General features: G+C 43.7%; 1 protein-coding gene across 1 annotated transcript in view; it reads left to right on the top strand.

Moving 5' to 3' along the window:
* Nucleotides 1–20141, top strand: part of ZNF652 (zinc finger protein 652) — a 75508-nt gene extending 55367 nt beyond the window's left edge. The window contains exons 4-6 of the mRNA XM_089674487.1: nt 5138–5253; nt 6370–6514; nt 12728–20141. Coding sequence (XP_089530613.1) covers nt 5138–5253; nt 6370–6514; nt 12728–13239 — 773 coding nt within the window. The 3' untranslated portion in view covers nt 13240–20141. The remainder of the gene's footprint in view (nt 1–5137; nt 5254–6369; nt 6515–12727) is intronic.
* Nucleotides 20142–21200: the final 1059 nt, after the last annotated feature.

Below are 21200 nucleotides of genomic sequence, written 5' to 3'. Positions count from 1 at the left end.
AGCACAATGAGACAGCATACGGAAATGACACAGTACACTGGCTTGAGACAAATACACACTATAGAGGGATATGCTTTGCTCATGCCTGAGTTTTACAGCCATTTTAAATGGGTGAAACCCTGTCACCAGATAGCAGCGGGGCCAGGAGATCTTTGAGAGAAGATTTAACTCCCCGCCCACCCACCCTTTAAAGCTAATTTTGAGGCTAATTGTTTAAATCAATATTTTATTCAGTTTGATAAAGCAGTAAATCTAATTTTTGATACAACTTTCAATTGTACTTTCTTCGCAGCAGCCCTTGGCCAGGAAAGTATTTTGAGCCAATCAGAACTCTTTTTTCTTTGCACAGCCCTATGTTATGCTAGCAAACGTTTACTAGCGACAGAATCGCTAAAGAGGGCAATAGACACTGGTGTGTCTCTACAGTGTCACTCCCTTGGCTTTGTGTATCACCATGTATGTTTTAGTGTGCATTGCTGCAATGGACAAGTGTGAATGGGATGTTTAACCCCTCGCCTACTGGGCACTTATACCCCCTTCCTGCCCAGGCCAATGTTCAGCTTTCAGCGCTGTCGCACTTTGAATGACAATTGCATGGTCATGCAACACTGTACCCATATGAAATTTGTATCATTTTTTGTGACAGATGGAGCTTTCTTTTGGTGGTATTTAATCACCTCTGGGTTTTTCATTTTTTGCTAAACAAACCAAAAACCACTGAAAATTTTGAAAAAAAAGTTTTTTCTTAGTTTTTGTTATAAGATTTTGTAAATAAGTGATTTTTCTCCTTCACTGATGTGCGCTAATGAGGCTGAAGTGATGGGCATGGTGAGGAGGCACTGATGGGCATTGAGAGGCATCACTGATGGGCACTGAAAGGCAGCACTCATATATGGCACTGATAGGTGGCACTGACTGGCACTGTCCAAGGGACACAGCGCGCCACCGATCGCCGTGCTGTGCGCTCCCGGTGCTGCGCATGCGCGGTTAGAATGGGAGGACGTCATATGACGTCCTCCCAGAACGAGAGAACCGCCTTGCGCCCGTCATTACCTTATATGGCAGGCAGGAGGTGGTTAACTAAACATGTTTGCAGGAAGGGAGAGGACAGGAATGAGCTCATTATTATGCTGCTCCTTCATTATTTAATCAGCAGGAAGAATGGGGAGAACATGGCTAAGGATGCAAAACTTCTAGTGTTTTCTCCTATAGTCTACCATGACTAGAGTTTTTTGAGGAGACAGAGGGCTTTTTCACAAGTGCACACAGAAGTTGCTTGCAAAAATAATAAACTTGGATATATAAGTATGGCATTTAGGGATCTAAAATTAGTTTTTTGCTGGAGTTCAACTATAAAGGTAAATATGGAAACAACAGAAGCAGACCTTCTTTCACCCATTCAAGCATCCATTGTGTGGTAAAGCTGCTTTGCAGAGTCCACCAGCCCACACTTGCATTTTTAGTTCCCTGGTCTCCTCCTCCCATGCCCGCCTCCAGGACTTCTCCAGGGTGTCACCCATCCTCTGGAACTCCCTGCCCCAACCCATCAGATTATCACCTACTCTCCGCTCCTTTAGGCACACCCTGAAAACCCATCTCTTCAGGGAAGCCTACCCCACCCCCTGCTAACTTGCCGACCTCCTCCACTCTTCCTACCACTCCATCCCCCACAGCTTTCTCCTCCTGTGCCACCATCCCCTCCCTCCTAGATTGTAAGCTCGAAAGAGCAGGGCCCTCAATCCCCTCATGTTTTGCATTGTATTGGTATTGTTCTGTCACATGTTCTGTCCCCCTTTGTAATGTACAGCGCTGAGCGAACTATCGGCGCTTTATAAATACTGTATAATAATAATAATAAAAAATAAAACCTGAGCAGCAAAGCATTTTATAATCAAAGGCAGTTTGAGAAAAGGAAATTGATGTGCAGGCCAGGTTTGCCCTGTGGTCTTCCACCACAAATAAGGGCTGAGCAGAGTCCACGTTACACCAATCATAATACAATGGCGGACCTGCTTTGTAAATATGACTTTCCTTAGGCCCCGCTCCTCCAATCCGGCACACTTTGGGTTTGCCCATAAACCCCGGGGGTAAATAGGTGCATGGAAATGAAGATTTGTAGTTATGCAGCTGGCATGAATATACATCCACTTAAAGCTACTTTTAAACTGCTAGGGGAAGTGGTTTGCAATAGATTTACTTTTATCCGAGATCTTTACAAGGACTACTTCAGTTGTCTATAACTCAGAGGAGCTTGGTTCTCAGGGGAACAACATAATTGATAAGAGCAGAGCACAGGCCAACAAGGTGTCCAGCAAGATCAATGTGTATTTTTTCAACATGTCAAACGGATATAACGAAAAGTTTTTAATTGTATATTTACCAGAGCAAAAGGAATCGGAGAAGTTGTTTGGGTTTACATACCCTTAAAGTGGTTGTAACGGCTGACGGTCTTTTACCTTCATGCATTCTATGCATGAAGGTAAAAAATCACCTGTGTGCAGCAGTGCTTCCAGCCCCATCGTGATTCAGCAATGTGAATGACTGTCTTGGCTGCCCAGGGTCTGTGCCTCCTCATTGGCTGAGACAGCAAGTGGGAGCCATTGGCTCCTGCTGCTGTGAATCACAGCCAGTCAGCCAATGATAGAGTGGGCAGGGCCAATCTGCGGCTCTGTGTGTAAATGGATACAGGGAGCAGCAGGTGCCCCGATACCAAGCTGCTGGCTGTGGGGGCACCTGACAGACAGGAGGAGCCAGAAGAGCCTGTGGGGGACCCGAGAAGAGGAGGATCCAGGCTGCTCTGTGCAAAACCACTGCAAACAGTAGGTAAGTATAGATATGTTTGTTATTTTTTACAAAAAAATGAACCTTTTGAAACTGCTTTAAAGAAAAAATCCAGTACTTACATTTTTCTTTTCAACCACTAGATGGAGATATTTCACAGAGGGTTTTCATAGAGTTGGGTGTATACTAAAAGAACAACACCCAAGTATTTCCCAGAAAATCCAGAAAACAATCAGCACATTGCTTTAGAAGTACCATCACTCATAATAAAATAAAGAAATCATTGCTTGTGGTGATGGTCTTGTACACCTCAAGACTCATTACACTTGCTGTGTAGTTTTAAGGATATGCCCCTTTTATCAAAGCAGGGAGAGGTCAGCTGTGGGTGGCTCCCAGGGCACTATGCAGGGTCTATGAAATAAAGCCATGCCCCATCTAGATGCCTGCTTTTTATAGATATTGATTGGTTAGTATTTATTTCAGGTACTTGTAAAACGCCATCAATTTATGCAGCGCTTTACATATATGTTGTACATCCACATCAGTCCCTAACCCTCAAGGGGCGTACAATCTAAGGTCCCTAACTCACATTCATACATAGACATACTAGGGCCAATTTAGACAGAAGCCAATTAACCTCCCAGCATGTCTTTGGATTGTGAGAGGAAACTGGAGTACCTGGAGGAAACCCACGCAGGCACAGGGAGAACATGCAAACTCCAGGCAGGTGGTGCCGTGGTTGGGATTCGAGCCAACGACCCGATTACTGCCAGGCGGAAGTGCTAACCATTTAGCCACTGTGCTGCCGTATGAAGCCTGCTTCCCTTCAGGCCGTATATAAACTTTAAGGACACGTTCACACCAGAGTGGGGGCACTGCATTCAAAGTGCACTGGGTGTACAATCTGCGGATGTCAATGTATTCCTCACAACACCCCAAAACTCAGATTGCAAATGCAGTTCATTTGCTTGCACCAGATTGCATGGTACTGCAGTACCATGCGATCCAGTGCAGTGCATTTTTGAAAGTAGTGACATCACCCTCCTGCCCTTCCACCTCATTCAGTTAGAGAATGCTTTGCATTCATTCAGGAAATGCAAAGCATTCTCTGAATGGTGCCCATGCTGAGCGACCCACTTTCTGTGTTCAGAAGGTTGCTGGTCAACTGCTCAGCACAGGACCCAGAAGCTAGTGGAGAACCCTGGAGTAGCATTGTCTAGTCAGTTCCAGCTACCAGGGGCATTGGCCAGGTATGGTATATACATAGCTACATTGGTCCAAGCTGGACCAATGTGAGTATTAAATACCATGCTTGGAATTCCTCTTTAATCTCCTCTTAGCAGTCTGTATCACAGGGTGGCACCAGGCAGGCCACTACAGTGACCCGCAATAGTATTCAGCACCTCAAGGATCCAATAGCGTGCGGCTCCCTTTCGTATTCCCTAAAAGATCAGATTATTGGACTAAACGTCTTAGTGTGAGATGATACTGCAGATCTAAGCTCTCGGCTTCGAAATAACATAAATATGCTTTCCCCTCAGCATGAAGTATATGATTTAATATTCCATAAAGTAAAGTAAACTTTTTTTTTTTTTTATGGCTTTTCTCTAAATGTATATTGAACTTACTCGCAGCCACATCCTAAAACTAATGTATCTAGTAAAGAAGAAATCACTATTCATACCTGTTCTGCAGCCGGTCCGTTCCCACACTGTGCTGTCAGCGGTGGCTGCAATGTGCAGGAGAGGCAGCTGACAACGGAAGCCCCATAGTAAGTGTATGGGTCACGTCACTTCCCAGGCATTTCCCAGCCATTGTCCGCTCTCTCCTGCACATCGCATCTTCCACTGAAGACCTGACCAGATCAGCTTCAGAAAAGGTAAGTATAGCGATTTCTTCTTTACAGGGCTAGATAGATTAGTTTTAGAATGTGGCTGTGAGTAGGTTTTGGATGAACTTTTACTTTAAGCTGGCCACATAAATCAAAATTTGGCTGGCTCAGCATGGACCAACCTAATGTCATTCCACCTATGGCCGATCCTGTTCATGAGAAGTCTAATGAATGGGCTTATTGGGAACGTTTTGTTGGATCAGCACTACAGTCGGCTGCAGCTCTGATCACTGTATTCGGACAGAGGAGAGTCCTCGCTGTCAGAATACAGTAGCATAGAGGGGAGGACTACCCAATCCACAGAAGTGAGGTGAAGCCACATCCATGTAGTCCAGATCCATGTATGGCCAGCTTTAGTTAGATATGTGGCCCCGGTTACTGGTTTTACAGTTTACAAAGTCTTTCTCGATTAATGGCGTATGTTGCAAGTCTGTAACTGTTTTTCTGTAATTGCTTGTTCTACAGCTCACACGAAGGATATGCCTTTCACTTGTGAGACGTGCGGGAAGTCATTTAAGAGGAGTATGTCACTGAAGGTGCACTCTTTGCAGCACTCGGGGGAGAAGCCATTCAGATGTGAGGTGAGATGTCAGCTGACACCTTTCTGTTTGTAGTAGCTGTGTTACCATTGAAGGAATAGACACATTCCCAACCACTGAATGAATATGAACTCTGAACAGGATTCTTTTACCTTGGCTACATTGTTGATAACCATCGATAGAAAAATAACTGTCATCTGGTGACCGTTATACGGTATGTGAACCCATTGCGCAAAAATAGAAAATTTGAAGGGTCCCTGAGAAGCTTGCTGGTCACATATGCACACAGGTGCCAGAGGGCAGTTTTCAGTGTCCTTGAACTATAATGCCAGTGTTGTCTCAGTATATGTGAGCTTGACAATACACATTAGTCAAATTTTACAATCTTTGTACAATCAACATTAGATTTACCTATACTTTGTAATAGGAGGATCCATGTAAACTCTCCGATCAGTTAGGCAGACTGTTGTACTGCATAATTGTCAGAACTATAGGCGATTGGACAGTCAGATTGTTGTGTGTGGTGAGATTTAGATCAGACCTGCACATTGCTCATTCGGGGAAAAGGAACATATTTGCTTTACCCTCCCCACATTCCCAGCATCATAGACATGCTACTCTTAACCCCATGGAAGCCTAAGAAAATACCTAGCACCACACCTCTGGGAGTCACGGATCAGGTGACCCACCCATGTGACAACATTGAGCCAGTTAGCTAGGTGATGGGGGAACCCATAGCCCTGGGTTTGCTGACAGAAAAATTGTGACTCTGTTCACTTGGAGAATCTTCATCCTATATATATATATATATATATATATATATATATATATATATATAGCTAGCCTGAAATCATTAGAACAGTCAGATTTTTATGATTCAACTTATTTTTCCCGGTTGGATATTTTGTTTTTCATATTCAGACTGAAACAGATGGAAACATCTTTTTTGTAATAGGAAGAGAGTGTCTCCAAAGGGGGCACTTGAGCTGTGGCAGGCAGGGGGATCATACAGCCGAAATCCCCAAGATGGGATACCACCAGGTGACATATCACCAGTGTCCCCCTAAACCTGCTGCTCCTCCGTGTGTTACAGAAGAGAAGCAATCTTAACAGAACATTATGACTGACTTAACATTCTCTGTGCATTTCTGTCCCCAGAACTGTGATGAGCGTTTCCAGTACAAGTATCAGCTGCGTTCACACATGAGCATCCATATCGGTCACAAGCAGTTCATGTGTCAGTGGTGCGGAAAGGACTTCAACATGAAGCAGTACTTTGATGAACACATGAAAACACACACTGGTGAGATTTTCCTCTGCCTGCCTATGACATTAAAAAATACATACACACACATATATATATATGGAACACTTTGAAAACACATTAGATCTCAATGGGGAAAAATATCATGCTGGTTATCTCTACTAATATGGACTGGGTAAAGTGTTTACAATGTAAGGATGCCCCATCGTTTGATGGAAATGTCAACCTACAGAGGACTGAATTGAAAGACACCCGGAAAATCAAAGTGAAAAAATTATGCAGCAGGCTCGTCCATTTTGCTGAAATTTCATTTCAGCAACTCAAAATGGTACTGTATTTTGGTTTATATGGCCCCCACGTGCTTGTATGCATGCCTGACAACGTGGGGGCATGCTCCTAATTAGATGACGGATGGTATCCTGGGGTATTTCCTCCCAGATCTGGACCAGGGTATCACTGAGCTCCTGGACAGTCTGAGGTGCAACCTGGCGGTGTTGGATGGATGAAACATGATATCCCAGAGGTGTTCTATTGGATTTAGGTCAGGCGAGCGTGGGGGCCATTCAATGGTATCAATTCCTTCATCCTCCAGAAACTGCCTGCATACTCTCCCCACATGAGGCCGGGCATTGTGAGGAACCCAGGACCCACTGCTCCAGCGTAGGGTCTGACAATGGGTCCAAGGATTTCATCCCGATACCTAATGGCAGTCAGGGTGCCATTGTCTAGCATGTAGAGGTCTGTACATCCCTCCATGGATATGCCCCCCCAGACCATCACTGACCCACTACCAAAACGGTCATGCTGAACGATGTTACAGGCAGTATAACATTCTCCACGGCTTCTCCAGACCCTTTCATGTCTGTCACATGTGCTCAGGGTGAACCTGCTCTCATCTGTGAAAAGCACAGGGTGCCAGTGGTGGACCTGCCAATTCTGGTGTTCAATGGTGAATGCCAATCCAGCTCTATGGTGCCGGGCAGTGAGCACAGGGTCCATTAGAGAATGTCAGGCCACCCTCATGAAGTCTGTTTCTGATTCCAGAAGTGTTGAATGCCAAAGAGGCGTTCGGAGGCTGAAGCGATGCTCTTTAAACAGTTTTTGAAGCTTAGAGAGACTGAGTTTAGCAGCTTTGGTATTTATTTATTTCAGGTACTTATATAGTGCTGTAAATTTTATGCAGCGCTTTACATATATATATTGTACATTCACAACAATCCCTAACCCTCAAGGGGCGTACAATCTAAGGTCCCTAACTCACATTCATACATACACATACTAGGGCCAATTTAGACAGGATCCAATTAACCTGCCAGCATGTCTTTGGATTGTGGGAGGAAACCGGAGTACCCGGAGGAAACCCACGCAGACACAGGGAGAACATGCAAACTCCAGGCAGGTGGTGCTGTGGTTGGGATACGAACCAACAACCCTAATGCTGCCAGGCGGAAGTGCTAACCATTTTGCCACTGTGCTGCCCATGGTATGTGTTAAAGTGGAACTGTATCCGAAAAAAAAATCTGACAATCAAATTAAAAAAACTTGATATTAATGTGCTAAAGAAGACTATTCTTCTCGTAGTCCAAAGTGAAAACATTGCCTTTTGCTACCCTTTTTTTTATATAATGTCATCATTTTACTATTCCTTCTTGCTCCTCTTCCTGGTAGCTTCAGTTGCCCACAGTCGGTCATCTCTAAATTTTGCTCGTCTGTGTTGTGACATTTTACATTTGGAATTCTAAAGATGTATTGTAATCACAAAGGGGGCTAAGCATCCTATAGTGTGAGCAGTAAGTTGCTGCTGGATACTTATTAATGTCACTTGTGACTACTAAAATGAGCTTAAGCTGGCCATACATAGATTGAAATTTGCCGGTATAGCAGGGACCAGACAAATTTCAATCCATGTATGGGCAGTCTGCTTTTATAGAAGTCGATTCTTCTGATCAACTTCTGTACAACCACCGCCAGCGCTGATCAGTGTATTCTGAAGGTAGGGAAGTCTCCCCACTGTCAGAATACATTGACACAGCAAGTGGCTTCCTCTGTCCACATTGAATGTGTAAATGGGGGAATCAAGTCAACCCTTGGTTGAACAAACCAAAGAGAATCCCCTATGGGCTGCCTTATTTTGGGGTCAATTTGCATTAGTATTTGTTTTAAGTCTGCACTTCTGGGTTTTTTTTTCAAAGTATAAAAATATAAATAGCAGATTAATCAACTTGGTTTGGGTCTTGAATTTTGCATTAATTATGTCTGAAATGTTACTTACCTTAAACCGCACATAGACATTTGGGATTCTTTGCCTTTGGTCAGCCATTTCCCTTTTCACACGATGTACTTGTGTACATGAGTAAGCTCGGGGCTTTTTAGCCTGAGTAATGTTCCTTCTGCAGGTTGCTGTTTGGCCCTAATGTTCCCTCAAGGGGAACAGGATGAATAAGCAAAAGTATTAGATACTTACTGAGAATGATGATTCATCATGTTATGAAAGGTTGTTTTTTTGCATTTTATTTGTCTAAAGGATTAACTCAGAATTACCTATTTGTAATTTTGAGAATCACAGTTGGAACTTTTCAGTTTTAGATGGATTAAAGAGTACAATTTCTATGGGGTTTTTTTTTTACAGTTTGTGTCCCTACTGGGCAATATTGCCCTCATGTCCTGTCCCCGTTTGTTCCTCAGGAAGTGTGCAGAACAGGTCACAAGTACATTTTTTTTCTTTCTTTTCCATTGGAGGACACAAGAATTTGGGTACAGTGAGGTTATTCTGCTGCCTGCAGAAGGATTGGACAACAGCAAGCAAGAAAAATCATGAGACTTTTGTGTGCATTATATCTGCTTTACTTCCCATACAGTCTATGATCATGGAAAACAGAAGCAGATCAAATGCGGATCAGAAGAAGTTTAACTGCAGGTCAAATGCATCTGCAATGAACTTTAAAATGGTTGTAAACCCTTACATATACCCAGTGAAGTGACTGGCCTCAGGTGATACACAGGGATGAAACAAAACCTGTTCATCTGCAGCCCATATCCTCTAAATCAGTTTAAAGGGCACAACTTGTACAGCCTTTGAGATTTCAGAAAGCTGCTGAAGCTACTCTGTAGAGCTCAGTAAGAGATGATTGGAGGTACGGAACACAGTTCCCTTCACACAGGAACAGGACTGAGGCTGTCAATCACAGGCTGTGTGTTGGAGCTCCCGCCCTTGTCACCTTTTTAGCTCTTGATGTTAGGAAAACTTGTCAGAAGTGATATATGCTGGTAGAGAAGGGAAGCAGGAAACAGAAATGACAGTGCTGAATTTGAAGCTTAAAGCGGAGCTCCACCCAAAAGGGGAAGTTCCGCTTTAACCATTTCAATACCGGGCAATTTTACACCTTCCTGCCCAGGCCATTTTTCAGGTTTCAGCGCTCTCACACTTTGAATGACAATTGCGCGGTCATACAACACTGTACCCAAACTAAAATTTTATCATTTTCTTCACACAACTAGAGCTTTCTTTTGGTGGTATTTAATCACCGCCGAGGTTTTTATTTTTTGCTAAATTAACAAAAAAAGACCAAAAATTTTGACAAAAAAACACATTTTTCTTTGTTTCTGTTATAAAGGTTTACAAATAAATAATTGTTCTTCATAAATTTAGGCCGAGATGTGTTCTGCTACATGTCTTTGGTGAAAATAACCCAAATTAGGATGTATTATTTAGTTTGTAGGAAAGTTATAGAGTTCACAAACTATGGTATAGATCTGAATATTGATCAATCCTGAAGTACTGGCGGCCAATCTAATTTCTTGAGGTCCAAGAATGTCAGAACAGTACAGATATCCCCCAAATGACCCCTTTTTGCAGAGTAGACAGTCTGACGTACTTCATAAGAGGCATGGCGAGTTTTTTGAAGTTGTATTTTTTTTGTCATAATTTTTCAGAAAATGAAAAAAATTAAAAAATCTATTTTCACCATTTCTTTTTTTTTACATACTGTCACCAGTGCAGTACAACGTCATCATATAACTGACCGGGTGAACAGGGACACTGGTGACAGTATGAAAAAATATATATATATATATTTTTTTTTTAATTTTTAAATTTTTTTATTATTTTTAATTTTTTATTACATTTTTTTATTTTTTTTTAAGATTTTTTTTTCATATTTTACTATGACCAAAGTAGTACAATGTTACCATAGTAACATTGTACTACTTTGGGGAAGTGATCAGTATTTTTTTTTTACCCAATTTGCTTATAGCAAAGAATTACTTTGCTATAAGCAAGCATTTACCTGAATGAAATCGATTCATTCAGCTTTTTTTTTTTTTGTGCTTAGCTGTGATTTGGTCACAGCTAATCACATGACATGTGCATGTGATTAGCTGTGACCATTCACAGCTAGGCACTAGTATAGAATGGATGGCATCATGAATGAAGCCATCCATTGTATACAACTGTCATGTGACCTGCTGTGATTGGTCACAGCAGGTCACATGGTACCTGCAACGGGGGCCGGTACTCAGATCTGTCATCGGCCGTGTCCGAGGTACACGACCGGTGACAGATCGCACTGCTGCGCCGCTCTGCATTAGCGCAAACTGCGCATGTGCGGGAGCACGCCAAATGGCGTGCACCCGGAATACAGCAGCACATTTGAAGCCGCCAAACGGCCATTGGCCGGGCGGCTAATGGTTAAAGACTGCTCCCCATTAAGGATTGTCACCTTTGGGGGGCGGGTACCTGATTTTGACAGGTACCCACTCCCACTTCCGGTCTGATCGCCTAGGTCAGTGGTCGGCAAGCCGCGGCTCGCGAGCCACATGCGGCTCTTTACAAACTTAAATGCAGCTCTTCTGTGTGCCGGGCGCCCGCTCCCCTCCCTTCTATCGGGTGGCCGCCCCAAAAGTCAGGGCTCTGCAGCTGTCAGGATGTAGGCGGGGCAGCCAGGATGTAGGCGGGGCAGCGTGACGAACTCCTCTCCTCTCACAGTCCGCCCTGAAGACCAGAACGGTGCGGGAACACAGCGAGAGGAACGCGCGGAGCAAAGGTAAGTGAATTGACACAATATGGGGAATGAATTACTATAGGGGGGATGAATTACTATATGGGGAATGAATTACTATGGGGGATGAATTACTACAGGGGGGATGAATTGCTATATGGGGGATGAATTACTATGGGGGATGAATTACTATATGGGGGATGAATTACTATATGGGGGATGAATTACTATGGGGGATGAATTACTATATGGGGGATGAATTACTATATGGGGGATGAATTACTATGGGGGATGAATTACTATAGGGGGGATGAATTACTATAGGGGGGATGAATTACTATAGGGGGGATGAATTACTATGGGGGATGAATTACTATAGGGGGGGGTGAATTACTATATGGGGGATGAATTACTATATGGGGGATGAATTGCTATGGGGGGTGAATTACTATAGGGGGGGTGAATTACTATATGGGGGATGAATTACTATGGGGGATGAATTACTATAGGGGGGGGTGAATTACTATATGGGGGATGAATTACTATGGGGGATGAATTACTATATGGGGGATGAATTTTCAGTTTTAAAAATGTGGCTCTCAAAATAAATTTCAATCGTGGTTTTGGCGAGATTTGGCTCAGTTGAAAAAAAAGGTTGCCCACCACTGGCCTAGGTGATCGGAAACGGAAGGTGTCTTCCCTCCCTGTAGTCTTTTGGGACACGCGACAGGTCCCAGAAGACTACAGGACCATTCATGAAGCGCAGCGCTACTCGCACATGCTCAGTGGATACCCGGCTGTGAAGCCGCAAGCTATCACAGCCGGGTGCCCACAATGAAGATGCCGGCACCTGAAATACAGGACGGCCAGTGAAAAGGGCTGCAGGGGACACACCGCGGGACCGAGGGACAGGTAAGTGGCTGTTTTTTTAAAAGTCAGCAGCTACAGTTTTTGTAGCTGCTGACTTTTATTTTTTGGCAGGATGAGTGAAACTCCACTTTAAGGAGAATACAGTATGTGGCAAGATACAGAAATGTTGCATAGTCATTCTGAGCAGATTTTTTCCATAGAGGTACATCAAAAACCCGTAGGCTAATGCAGTAGCTAGGAGATTTACAAGACGACAGTGCATAACCATTTGGTCATTGGAACAGGCTTGTTAATGCTCACCACTACCCTGTTAATGTCTGAAGTAGCAGACACCTAAACAAGCCAGTGCATTGGGGCTTAACTTTTGTCTTCTTTTTTTTCGCAGGAGAGAAACCTTTTATCTGTGAAATCTGTGGCAAGAGCTTCACCAGCCGCCCAAACATGAAACGTCACCGTAGGACCCATACAGGAGAAAAGCCTTACCCATGTGACGTGTGCGGCATGCGCTTCCGCTTCTCCAACATGCTGAAGGCTCACAAGGAGAAGTGCTTCCGGGTCACTAGTCCAGTGGGTGTTCCACCAGCCTTACAGATTGCTCTTAACCCTTCACAAATTGTCACCAACCTCCAATCAGCCCACGTCCCGCCAAGCAGTCCCACGCCACCTCTGAACCTCAACGCTCTGAGTTCCTTGCCTCCACGGCCAATCCCTCATCCATTTTCCCACTTGCATCTGCATCCGCACTCCCACGCTCACCACCTGGCAGTACCGCCAGTCCCACACCTGCCTCCACCGCCAGCTTTGTTCAAGAGCGAGGCACTGAACCACCGGGGACAGCCCGACGACAGTTTCCTACGGCACCTGGCAGAGAAGACCAGCGCAGGACAACACCATTAATGCTGGTGGCAGGCTCGAAGTAGCAGTGCCAACCTTATAGGATTGGTGCCCTGAGCGCGGGTCTGAGCGAACATCGTACTGGCCAGGCTACAACTACGTGACGTGCCCTTGTTCCATGCAGGGTGTAATAAGGGGTCATGAAAATGGAGCGCATTCAGACAATGTTTCGGGAAACGACTGTAGCGTAGAGCCGTGTCACCCCAGTGGGGTTGGCTGACTCACGATCACAATGCATTATTATAACCTATAAATTATCACGGCCGTGTTATCGGTCTGCCCCTACAGGTAGCACCGCAGAGTGGCAGGGGGAAATACAGGCACTAACCCATTGTCTGCGATTACCCAGGCTTAAAACGAGTTAACGAGTAACGTAACGCCAAGAATGGTGAGCTCCCCAGACGGACTCATTTCAAGCTACGCTGGGAAGGCAAAGAAGGAACCAATAGGGTCTTTTCTCTCCCTACTGTATACTAATGTCTGAGACTGACAATTTCCTTTAAAGCATTAAATATTTTTTTTTTCCCCCCCTCTTTCACACTTCATGTTACATCCCCAGAAGGTGCGCCGTCCAATCTGAGAATGATTGGACGGACCCCTATAATGTATTATTTTACTACCAAAATTATTTTAGAGGATTTTTTTGTATAGGCTGAATCTAGTCTGATGTATTTCAACAAAGATGTGTAATTTTTATTTTATTTTGTGTAGCTGTCCCTCCCTGTTTTTTATAACCATCTGGAAAAAAAAACTTAAATCACAAGCTTCCTTTTTTTTGGCCTTTTGGTAATATTTTTGCTCCCAATTTGTAAAAGTGGTGTGCATTTAGGACAATTTTTTCAGCTTTAAAAGTGCAGTTTCTGTTGCTGGTTCTATAGGGTTTCTGTTCTTGTTACACATCCGCAGCACATTTAACATTTGGTAACAGCTGCTATGCATTTTAGAGGTTCTTTAGGAAGAATTCAACTTTCTGCTTACAGATGGGAATGTTCAGTGACTTACAGCCCTTGGGTCATTATTGCTGAACTCCAGGCAAGCATCTAAATATACAGGTGACATGTATGGAAGCTGTTTTGCCTGCTAAAGGATTTGTCTTTCTGCACATCCTGTCCTGAGATTTACACAGCTCAACAAAGGTGGGTGACATCACTTGCTCTGTTTCAGACTGAGGGAATACAGCGGTGTCATTTCTCCACCTAAGCCAGCTGTCTGAACAATGAGAGTAGCAGGAGACTAAATAGGTTCTCTCTGCTCATTCTACTCTCTCCTTCTATTGGCATGGTTCATTTGCATTTAATTGGCTCCCCATCTTGCCCCTCCTTTTTCCAGTTCGAGGGCTGCTCTGTAGGGGATTGCAAAAGGTTGATACATTGGGGTTGATTTACTAAAGGCAAATATAGTGTCTAAATATGAGATAAAGCTTCACATTGCAAAGAATACCCAATCACATGCAAGAAAAATAAAAAACAGCATTTTTTTTCTTGCACATGATTAGATGATAGAGATCGGCAAAGCTCCTCTTCATTTTAGAGCTTCTTCTCAAATCTAGAGGAACTGCACATGCAGTGTACAGACTATTTGCCTTTAACCTCTTCACGCTGACCGCACACAAATGTGCGGCCTCCCGGCGTCTGGGCCTAGACACCGAGCGGACGCACATTTGTGTGCAATTAAAAAAAAACGTGCTGAGAGCACGCGCTCCCAGCACACGTCCGGTACTCAGGGAAAGGTCCCAATCTCCTCTTTCGATCAGGACCTTTCACAATCATGTGACGACGAATCATGGCGGTCACATGACCCTAAAACCCCGCCCTGGCTTCTGAAACCCTTAAAGGGCCAGGAGGCGCCAAGGGGTTAATAAACTAATCCCAATGTCAAATTTAGGTGCCTACACTGGGTGCAATACAAAAAATACAGTTAATGATTTAATTAAAAAGGGGGGAAAAATGTAAAATAACAATCATGTTATAACTACCTGCTATTTGCAATGGTTTTGCACAGAGCAGCCCCGATCCTCTTCTGGGGTTCCCCGTCGGCGCTCCTGGCTCCTCCCCTTACCAGTGTTCCTATAGCAAGCCACTTGCTCTGGGGTCACTTGTGCAGGCTCAATCCTGAGCCCGGCTATGTGTTTTCATAGACAGAGTGTGACTCAGCCCTGCCCCTCCTCCCAGGCTGTGATTGACAGCAGCAGTAGCTAATGGCTTCCGCTGCTGCTTTCTGGCCAGTGAGGACAGAGAGAGCCACTGCTCTCGAGCACAGTGCTGGATCAAGCTGGGGCCCAGGTAAGGATAAGGTAGGGCTGGGGGCAGCTGTACACACACGGTTTTGTTTTTTGTTTTTTTACAATAATGCATAGAATGAATTAAGTTAAAAAGAAACTTCTGCCTTTAGAACAACTTAAATGATTACAGAGCCGCAATAATCATTTTTTTTTTTTTTCTGTCTGCAGTTTAGCTTTAATCTTTATTTTGAATGGCTGCAGGAAGCCGGATCTCTTCTCTGAAATCAGCAGTGCTGAGAGACACTTGTTTTTAGAGGAGGTGCTACTATAGTCATTGTTTTCTGTGCTTGGCTGTGGTGCTGTCTTTAACAGCTGTTCTGCTCAGTACAGTTGACTTTCTGGTAAGGGTTCAGGCTGCACACTGTGTCCAGCGTTAGTCGCATATATAGGCATTCAAACGAAGCACCTAGTGAGGGTTGGTATAGGCTACAAAGCGCTTCATGACTTCAATGGCAGGAAAAGTGCATTGAATCAAAGCTAAAGCCCACTTTTTACCTGAACACTTCTCTCAAGTAGGATCCCATGGCCAGGATTTTTTATTGCAGTTCAGACTTCAAATATGAATACCTGGTGCTCTTCTCCTAACATTTAGGTGTACTTGCGTTTTATGAGCTGAGGACTGTAATCACTGAAAATGGTTTTTCCTTGAGAACCTACTAGATGGGGTTTCCTGGCATAAACAGTTTACATCTGTGGTGCAGGTACATGGGATCCCACTTTCCTGCAGAGGTCCATGAGTAGCTGTGCCCCTCTTTCCTTTTTATTGCTTACATTTGTTTATTGAACTAAAATACATCCGGCCTAAATGAGCTTTTCAGGTTAGACATATGGGAACTGCCATTGTCTTGTGTTTGAAAGTGCAGCTTCCGAGACTTAGTCTGTCAGGATTTGTGTCAATGGGCTTTTGTTAGCGTCAGTGCTGGCACTCTTCCCCTACAAGCCTATGTAAATGCAAAGGCAGCTTGGATCAGGTGAAATAAAAGTCAGCAGGAGGTCAGCTGTACAAATGAATTGTGAATGATCTCGGCGGCATCTCAAATGTATGTTAAAAGCAGGCTTTTCCTATTGACACAGGCCCTTATCCTTCCTAACTATTTAATGAGCTGGCGACAAAAAGAATTTGCACTATGAATTGTTTTGACAGGTGATATGCATATTCTTGTTCCAGGTCGACTTGAAAGGAGGAAAGGAAGATGACAGCAAAGCATACTTGCTCTTTATAGCACACTTATCTCTTAATGTGCCCTTCTTCAGCAATGCAATGTTCGCATTTCCTCTCTTTGCTGATGCTAACTTCTAGTTGTCCTCTGGACGTGAAGTTGTCTTCATTAGTTGACCATGGATGTGTTTTTCTTTTTTTTTCCTCCACCCTGTGCATCAGTGTGCAATTAGGAAAAAGTTGATCTCAAGAAAGAGAAGTTTTTATAGCAGAAGAGACATAGTCTGGACCCCACCGTGAAGGTTACTGAAGCAGGGGGTAGCTGGAATCTCTACTTAAAGTATACCAAAATTCAAAAACAAATTTCATATATTGCAGCTTATGATTACCTTGAGGTGGTAGTTGCATTCGTTTTTGTTTTTTCCCCCACTCCCCAAACCTTTTCACTGGTAATCCTGGGAATACCACACATCCTGTCATATGGTGACTATTCTCACACACTTCACTGTATCTATGGAGGAGCCATTGTTGTCACTCTGTAGGCTGCTATCTTCACTTTGGGTTACAAGCACGTCTTCCTTTCCATTTCATCATAGGGATGGAATTATTAGCTTAAAGCCCAACTCCGGGCAGATAAATAATTGCCCTTTGCAGGTGGGTCACTGCAAGAGTTATTAGCTTGGTTTGTCTAGGGCAGAGGAGAAACTGTTTTTTACTTAATCCTCTGTTCCCCTGGCAAATGGTTCTATGCCAGGATCTGGCGGTGGACTGTCCCTCAGTGTCCTCACATCCAGAGCAGGATTATGAACCCAACTCTGGTGTTGATGACATCAGGACCCTAGCCTGCTAGAGTGCGGGCTGTAGAATCTGTAGGGACTAGTCACACTGCTGGAAGAAGCAGGATCAGGTAACTAGATCTCCATTTATTGTTCCTCTAGACCAGTGGTCTCCAAACTCTTGCCCAGGGGCCAGATGTGGCCCTTTGCTTGCCTTTATTTGGCCCTTAGGACACTATTCCTCCCAATGACACCAATAGTGCATTATTCCTCCCACTCATAACAACAACGAGGCACTAAAACCAATAATGGGGCACCGTTCCTCCCAATGACACCATCAGTGGGGAATTATTCTTCCCACTCATATCAACAATGAGGCACTATTCCTTCTAAGTAAACCGATGGTGGGGCATTGTTTACTCCCACTGGCCACAGTTTGTCCCACCTAAAGCCTGAGGAACAGTAAACTGGCCCTTTGTTTAGAAAGTTTGGAGACTCCTGCTCAAGACATAAACAAGCAGTGAACCCTTGCAGTGGGGCTGTGTTCCTGTAGTTGGGCTTTAAAGAAGAAGACTTGGAAGGAAGATTTTGTTTTTCAGTTCAGTGGACAGGAAGGGACAAGAACACTATTTCTGAAATATCAATACTGTCCTTGCCAAAAATGTTCTTAGATGTGGTAGATGCTTTAGTTTTCATTTTTCAGGCTAAGGACAGCTGCAATAGATTGCATTTGTATTCTTGCATTTAGATATTCTTTAAAGGAAAATTTCACAGAAATTGAAGTTGTCCTTTGAAGTAAAATTGTCACTGGAAAAATTCTAGAACTGTCACTTGTGGTCTCTTTCTGAAAATACTAATTACCTGGCTGTTAAGCCTCGTTCACCCAGCAGATTACTTGCATATCCCGTTCAGGGCTGTGTTTTGCCAGCACGGGGACAGGTGTTGCATGTATCCCCTTGTCGGCAGTGTAATAGATGTCTATTGGGACACGCAGCTGCACAGACACAACCGCTGTGTCTCAATGTGCCATCCGTGCGTGTGCACGGCCTCAAACGAACCCAGGGTGATGTTCTGGCAAAACAGCCCTGCACGGGGCACGCAAGTAGTGGCCATGTGAAAGAAGCCTTATGCTGATTCATTGTCTTGGTCTTTTTAATACTTAGAGATGCTAATTGAAAGTATGAATACAAATCTGTAAAGTAGGAGACTAGTTGGAATGCTTTTTCTAAATACTTGCTCCAGGTTAATGAAAGTACAAAAGTGAGAAGTTCAACTTAACAGCTAGGTAAGTAATATTTTCAGAAGAATGGGACTTCATATTTCTGTCATGGCAAGTTTGCTTTAAAGCAGGGGTCTCCAAACTTTCTAAAGAAAGGGCCAGTTTACTGTCCTTCAGATTTTAGGGGGCCAGACTGTGCCCAGTGGAAGAAAACCAATCTTTGGTTTTAGGGGGAGAGATAGTTGGTGTCAGGAATAGTGCCCCATTTTTGTTGTCAATGGAAGGAACTATGCCCCATTGTTGGTAACATTGGCAGAAATTATACCCCACTGTTGGTGTCATTAGCAGGAATAATGCCTCAATGGCTGGATAAGGGCAAGCAAAGGGCTGCAGTTTGGAAGCCACTGATTTAAAGTAATGTAACTGCAGTATGAAACATGCCAGTACACATTGACCATGATGCAACTTAGTTGAAAGCAGGGCTTTGTCAGGCTCTGGTGTGTTCTATGAAAAGGTACATGTACCTTTTTTGCAAGGAGCAGTCATTACCACCCAATTAATGCCTTTGCCTAGTGTTGAGCTGGGATCCCTTTTTGTACTAACGAGCAAATGGAAAATAAGTTATACCCAAACTACTTTACCGGTTCTTTTTGTTTTCTTTTTTTTCTAATTTTAGCTTTTCTGTCAGTATCTATTGCTGACATAGCCTCTGATAATGCAATATTGCTGCCATGCTAGCAGAGTCGAAACTGCACCTTTAAAGTCTATTCCCTTTTAGTCAATGTTGAAATCAACAGTTTTCTAATAAAAAAAAAAAATCCTTTCTTTCCACCTGTCTCAATGACCACTGAAACTGCGTTTTAAATAACAAAAAAAAAAAAAGAAAAAAATCAAATAAAACTCTAAAGTACCACGCACTTTAAAGAATAGGTTGTCCCCATGGTGTGACATACATGGATGTGCTCTGATGACATGTACTTGCAGTTAACTGACATTTTAGGGAATGGCCTTTTTTTCTTGCTTCCACCAGATGTGTAGTTTAGAATTGTAATCACACAATCTGACACTAAAATGATTTGTAGCAATGAAAGGATCAGTTCAAACAGAATTGCTATGTCAGTTTTGGATTGATGTGGGAGGGCAAAGTCATCCTTTTCTGATGTCCTAGGTGACTCTTGAGACTTCAGCATCTGAGCTCCTGTTCTGCTCAACTGCCATGGTCCAAAGAGCACCAACTAACATTTGCTGGGGACTTTGGAAGGGCGATTTCGTTATAAGAAGCCATTGGGCGAATTCCCCCTCAACATCGGGCCAAAACTGAAATATCACTTTGGGGTGGAGAGACTGAGGACATAGGATGGGGAACCCTGGATGTGATTGAGGTGTTTTAGACTGGACTATGTGAATTTATATTATAATATATTGGTTATCCCGCAAACCTGCAACATTGGTAATAAAGGGCTTACTAGAGCTGGAGCTTAATTTTTGTTTTAATCGTTTGGTTCTAAAAAAAAAAAAAAAAAAAAATTACTTTTGATCTTACAAGGCTATATTAGTGATAACAACCAGATGTAGGGTCGCCTGTAGCTGGATGTTGAGTTCCTCTGGCTTTAAAAGAGGTGCTGTAATGTGGAAGTTGCACCAAAAAAGGAAAGCAGAGGGTCAAGATCTTGTCATCAGTATTGCCTATAGGCTCCCTGCAGCTGATTTTCTCATCTACCAGGTTTCACACAATGTCCAAGCCCTGTACACTTGGGCCCAATATTGGCCAAAATACACAATATTGCCAAAAGTATTGGGCCAGCCCTCCAAGTCTTTGGATTCAGGTGTTCCAATCCTCTCCATGGCCACAGATGTATAGAACCAAGCACATAGGCATGCAGACTGCTTCTACAAACATAAAGAATGGGTCGCTCTCAGGAGCTCTGTGAATTTAAGCATGGTCCTGGGAAAGTTGCCACCTGTGCAATAAGTCCATCTGTGAAATTTCCTTGCTACTAAATATTCCATGGTCAACTGTTAGTGGTATTATAAAAAAAGTGGAAGCAACTGGGAACAGCAGCAACTCAGCCACAAAGTGGTAGGCCTCCTAAAATGACAGTGGGGTCAACGCATGCTGAAGTGCACAGAAGTTGCCCACTGTCTGCAGAGTCAATAGCTAAAGACCTCCAAACTTCGTGTGGCTTTCAGATTAGCACAACAGTGCATAGAGAGCTTCATGGAATGGGTTTCCATGGCCAAGCAGCTGCATCCAAGCCTTCCATCACCAAGTGCAATGCAAAGCGTTGGATGCCGTGGTGTAAAGCACACCATGACTGGACTTTAGAACAGTGGAGATGTGTTCTCTGGAGTGATGAATCACGCTTCTCTGTCTTGCAATCCGATGGTTGTTTCTGGGTTTGGCGGTTGCCAGAACAGTACTTGCCTGACTGCATTGTGCCAAGTGTTAAGTTTGGTGGAGGGAGGATTATAGTGTGGGGTGGCTTTTCAGGGGTTGGGCTTGGCCCCTTAGATCCAGTGAAGGGAACT

The sequence above is a fragment of the Staurois parvus genome, unplaced genomic scaffold (genome assembly GCF_062004578.1).
Source record: "Staurois parvus isolate SC_StPar_1 unplaced genomic scaffold, SC_StPar_1.0 ptg000151l, whole genome shotgun sequence".
NCBI lineage: Eukaryota > Metazoa > Chordata > Amphibia > Anura > Ranidae > Staurois > Staurois parvus.
The sequence above is the reverse complement of the archived record's forward strand: the minus strand, read 5'-3'. Positions and strand labels throughout refer to the sequence as shown.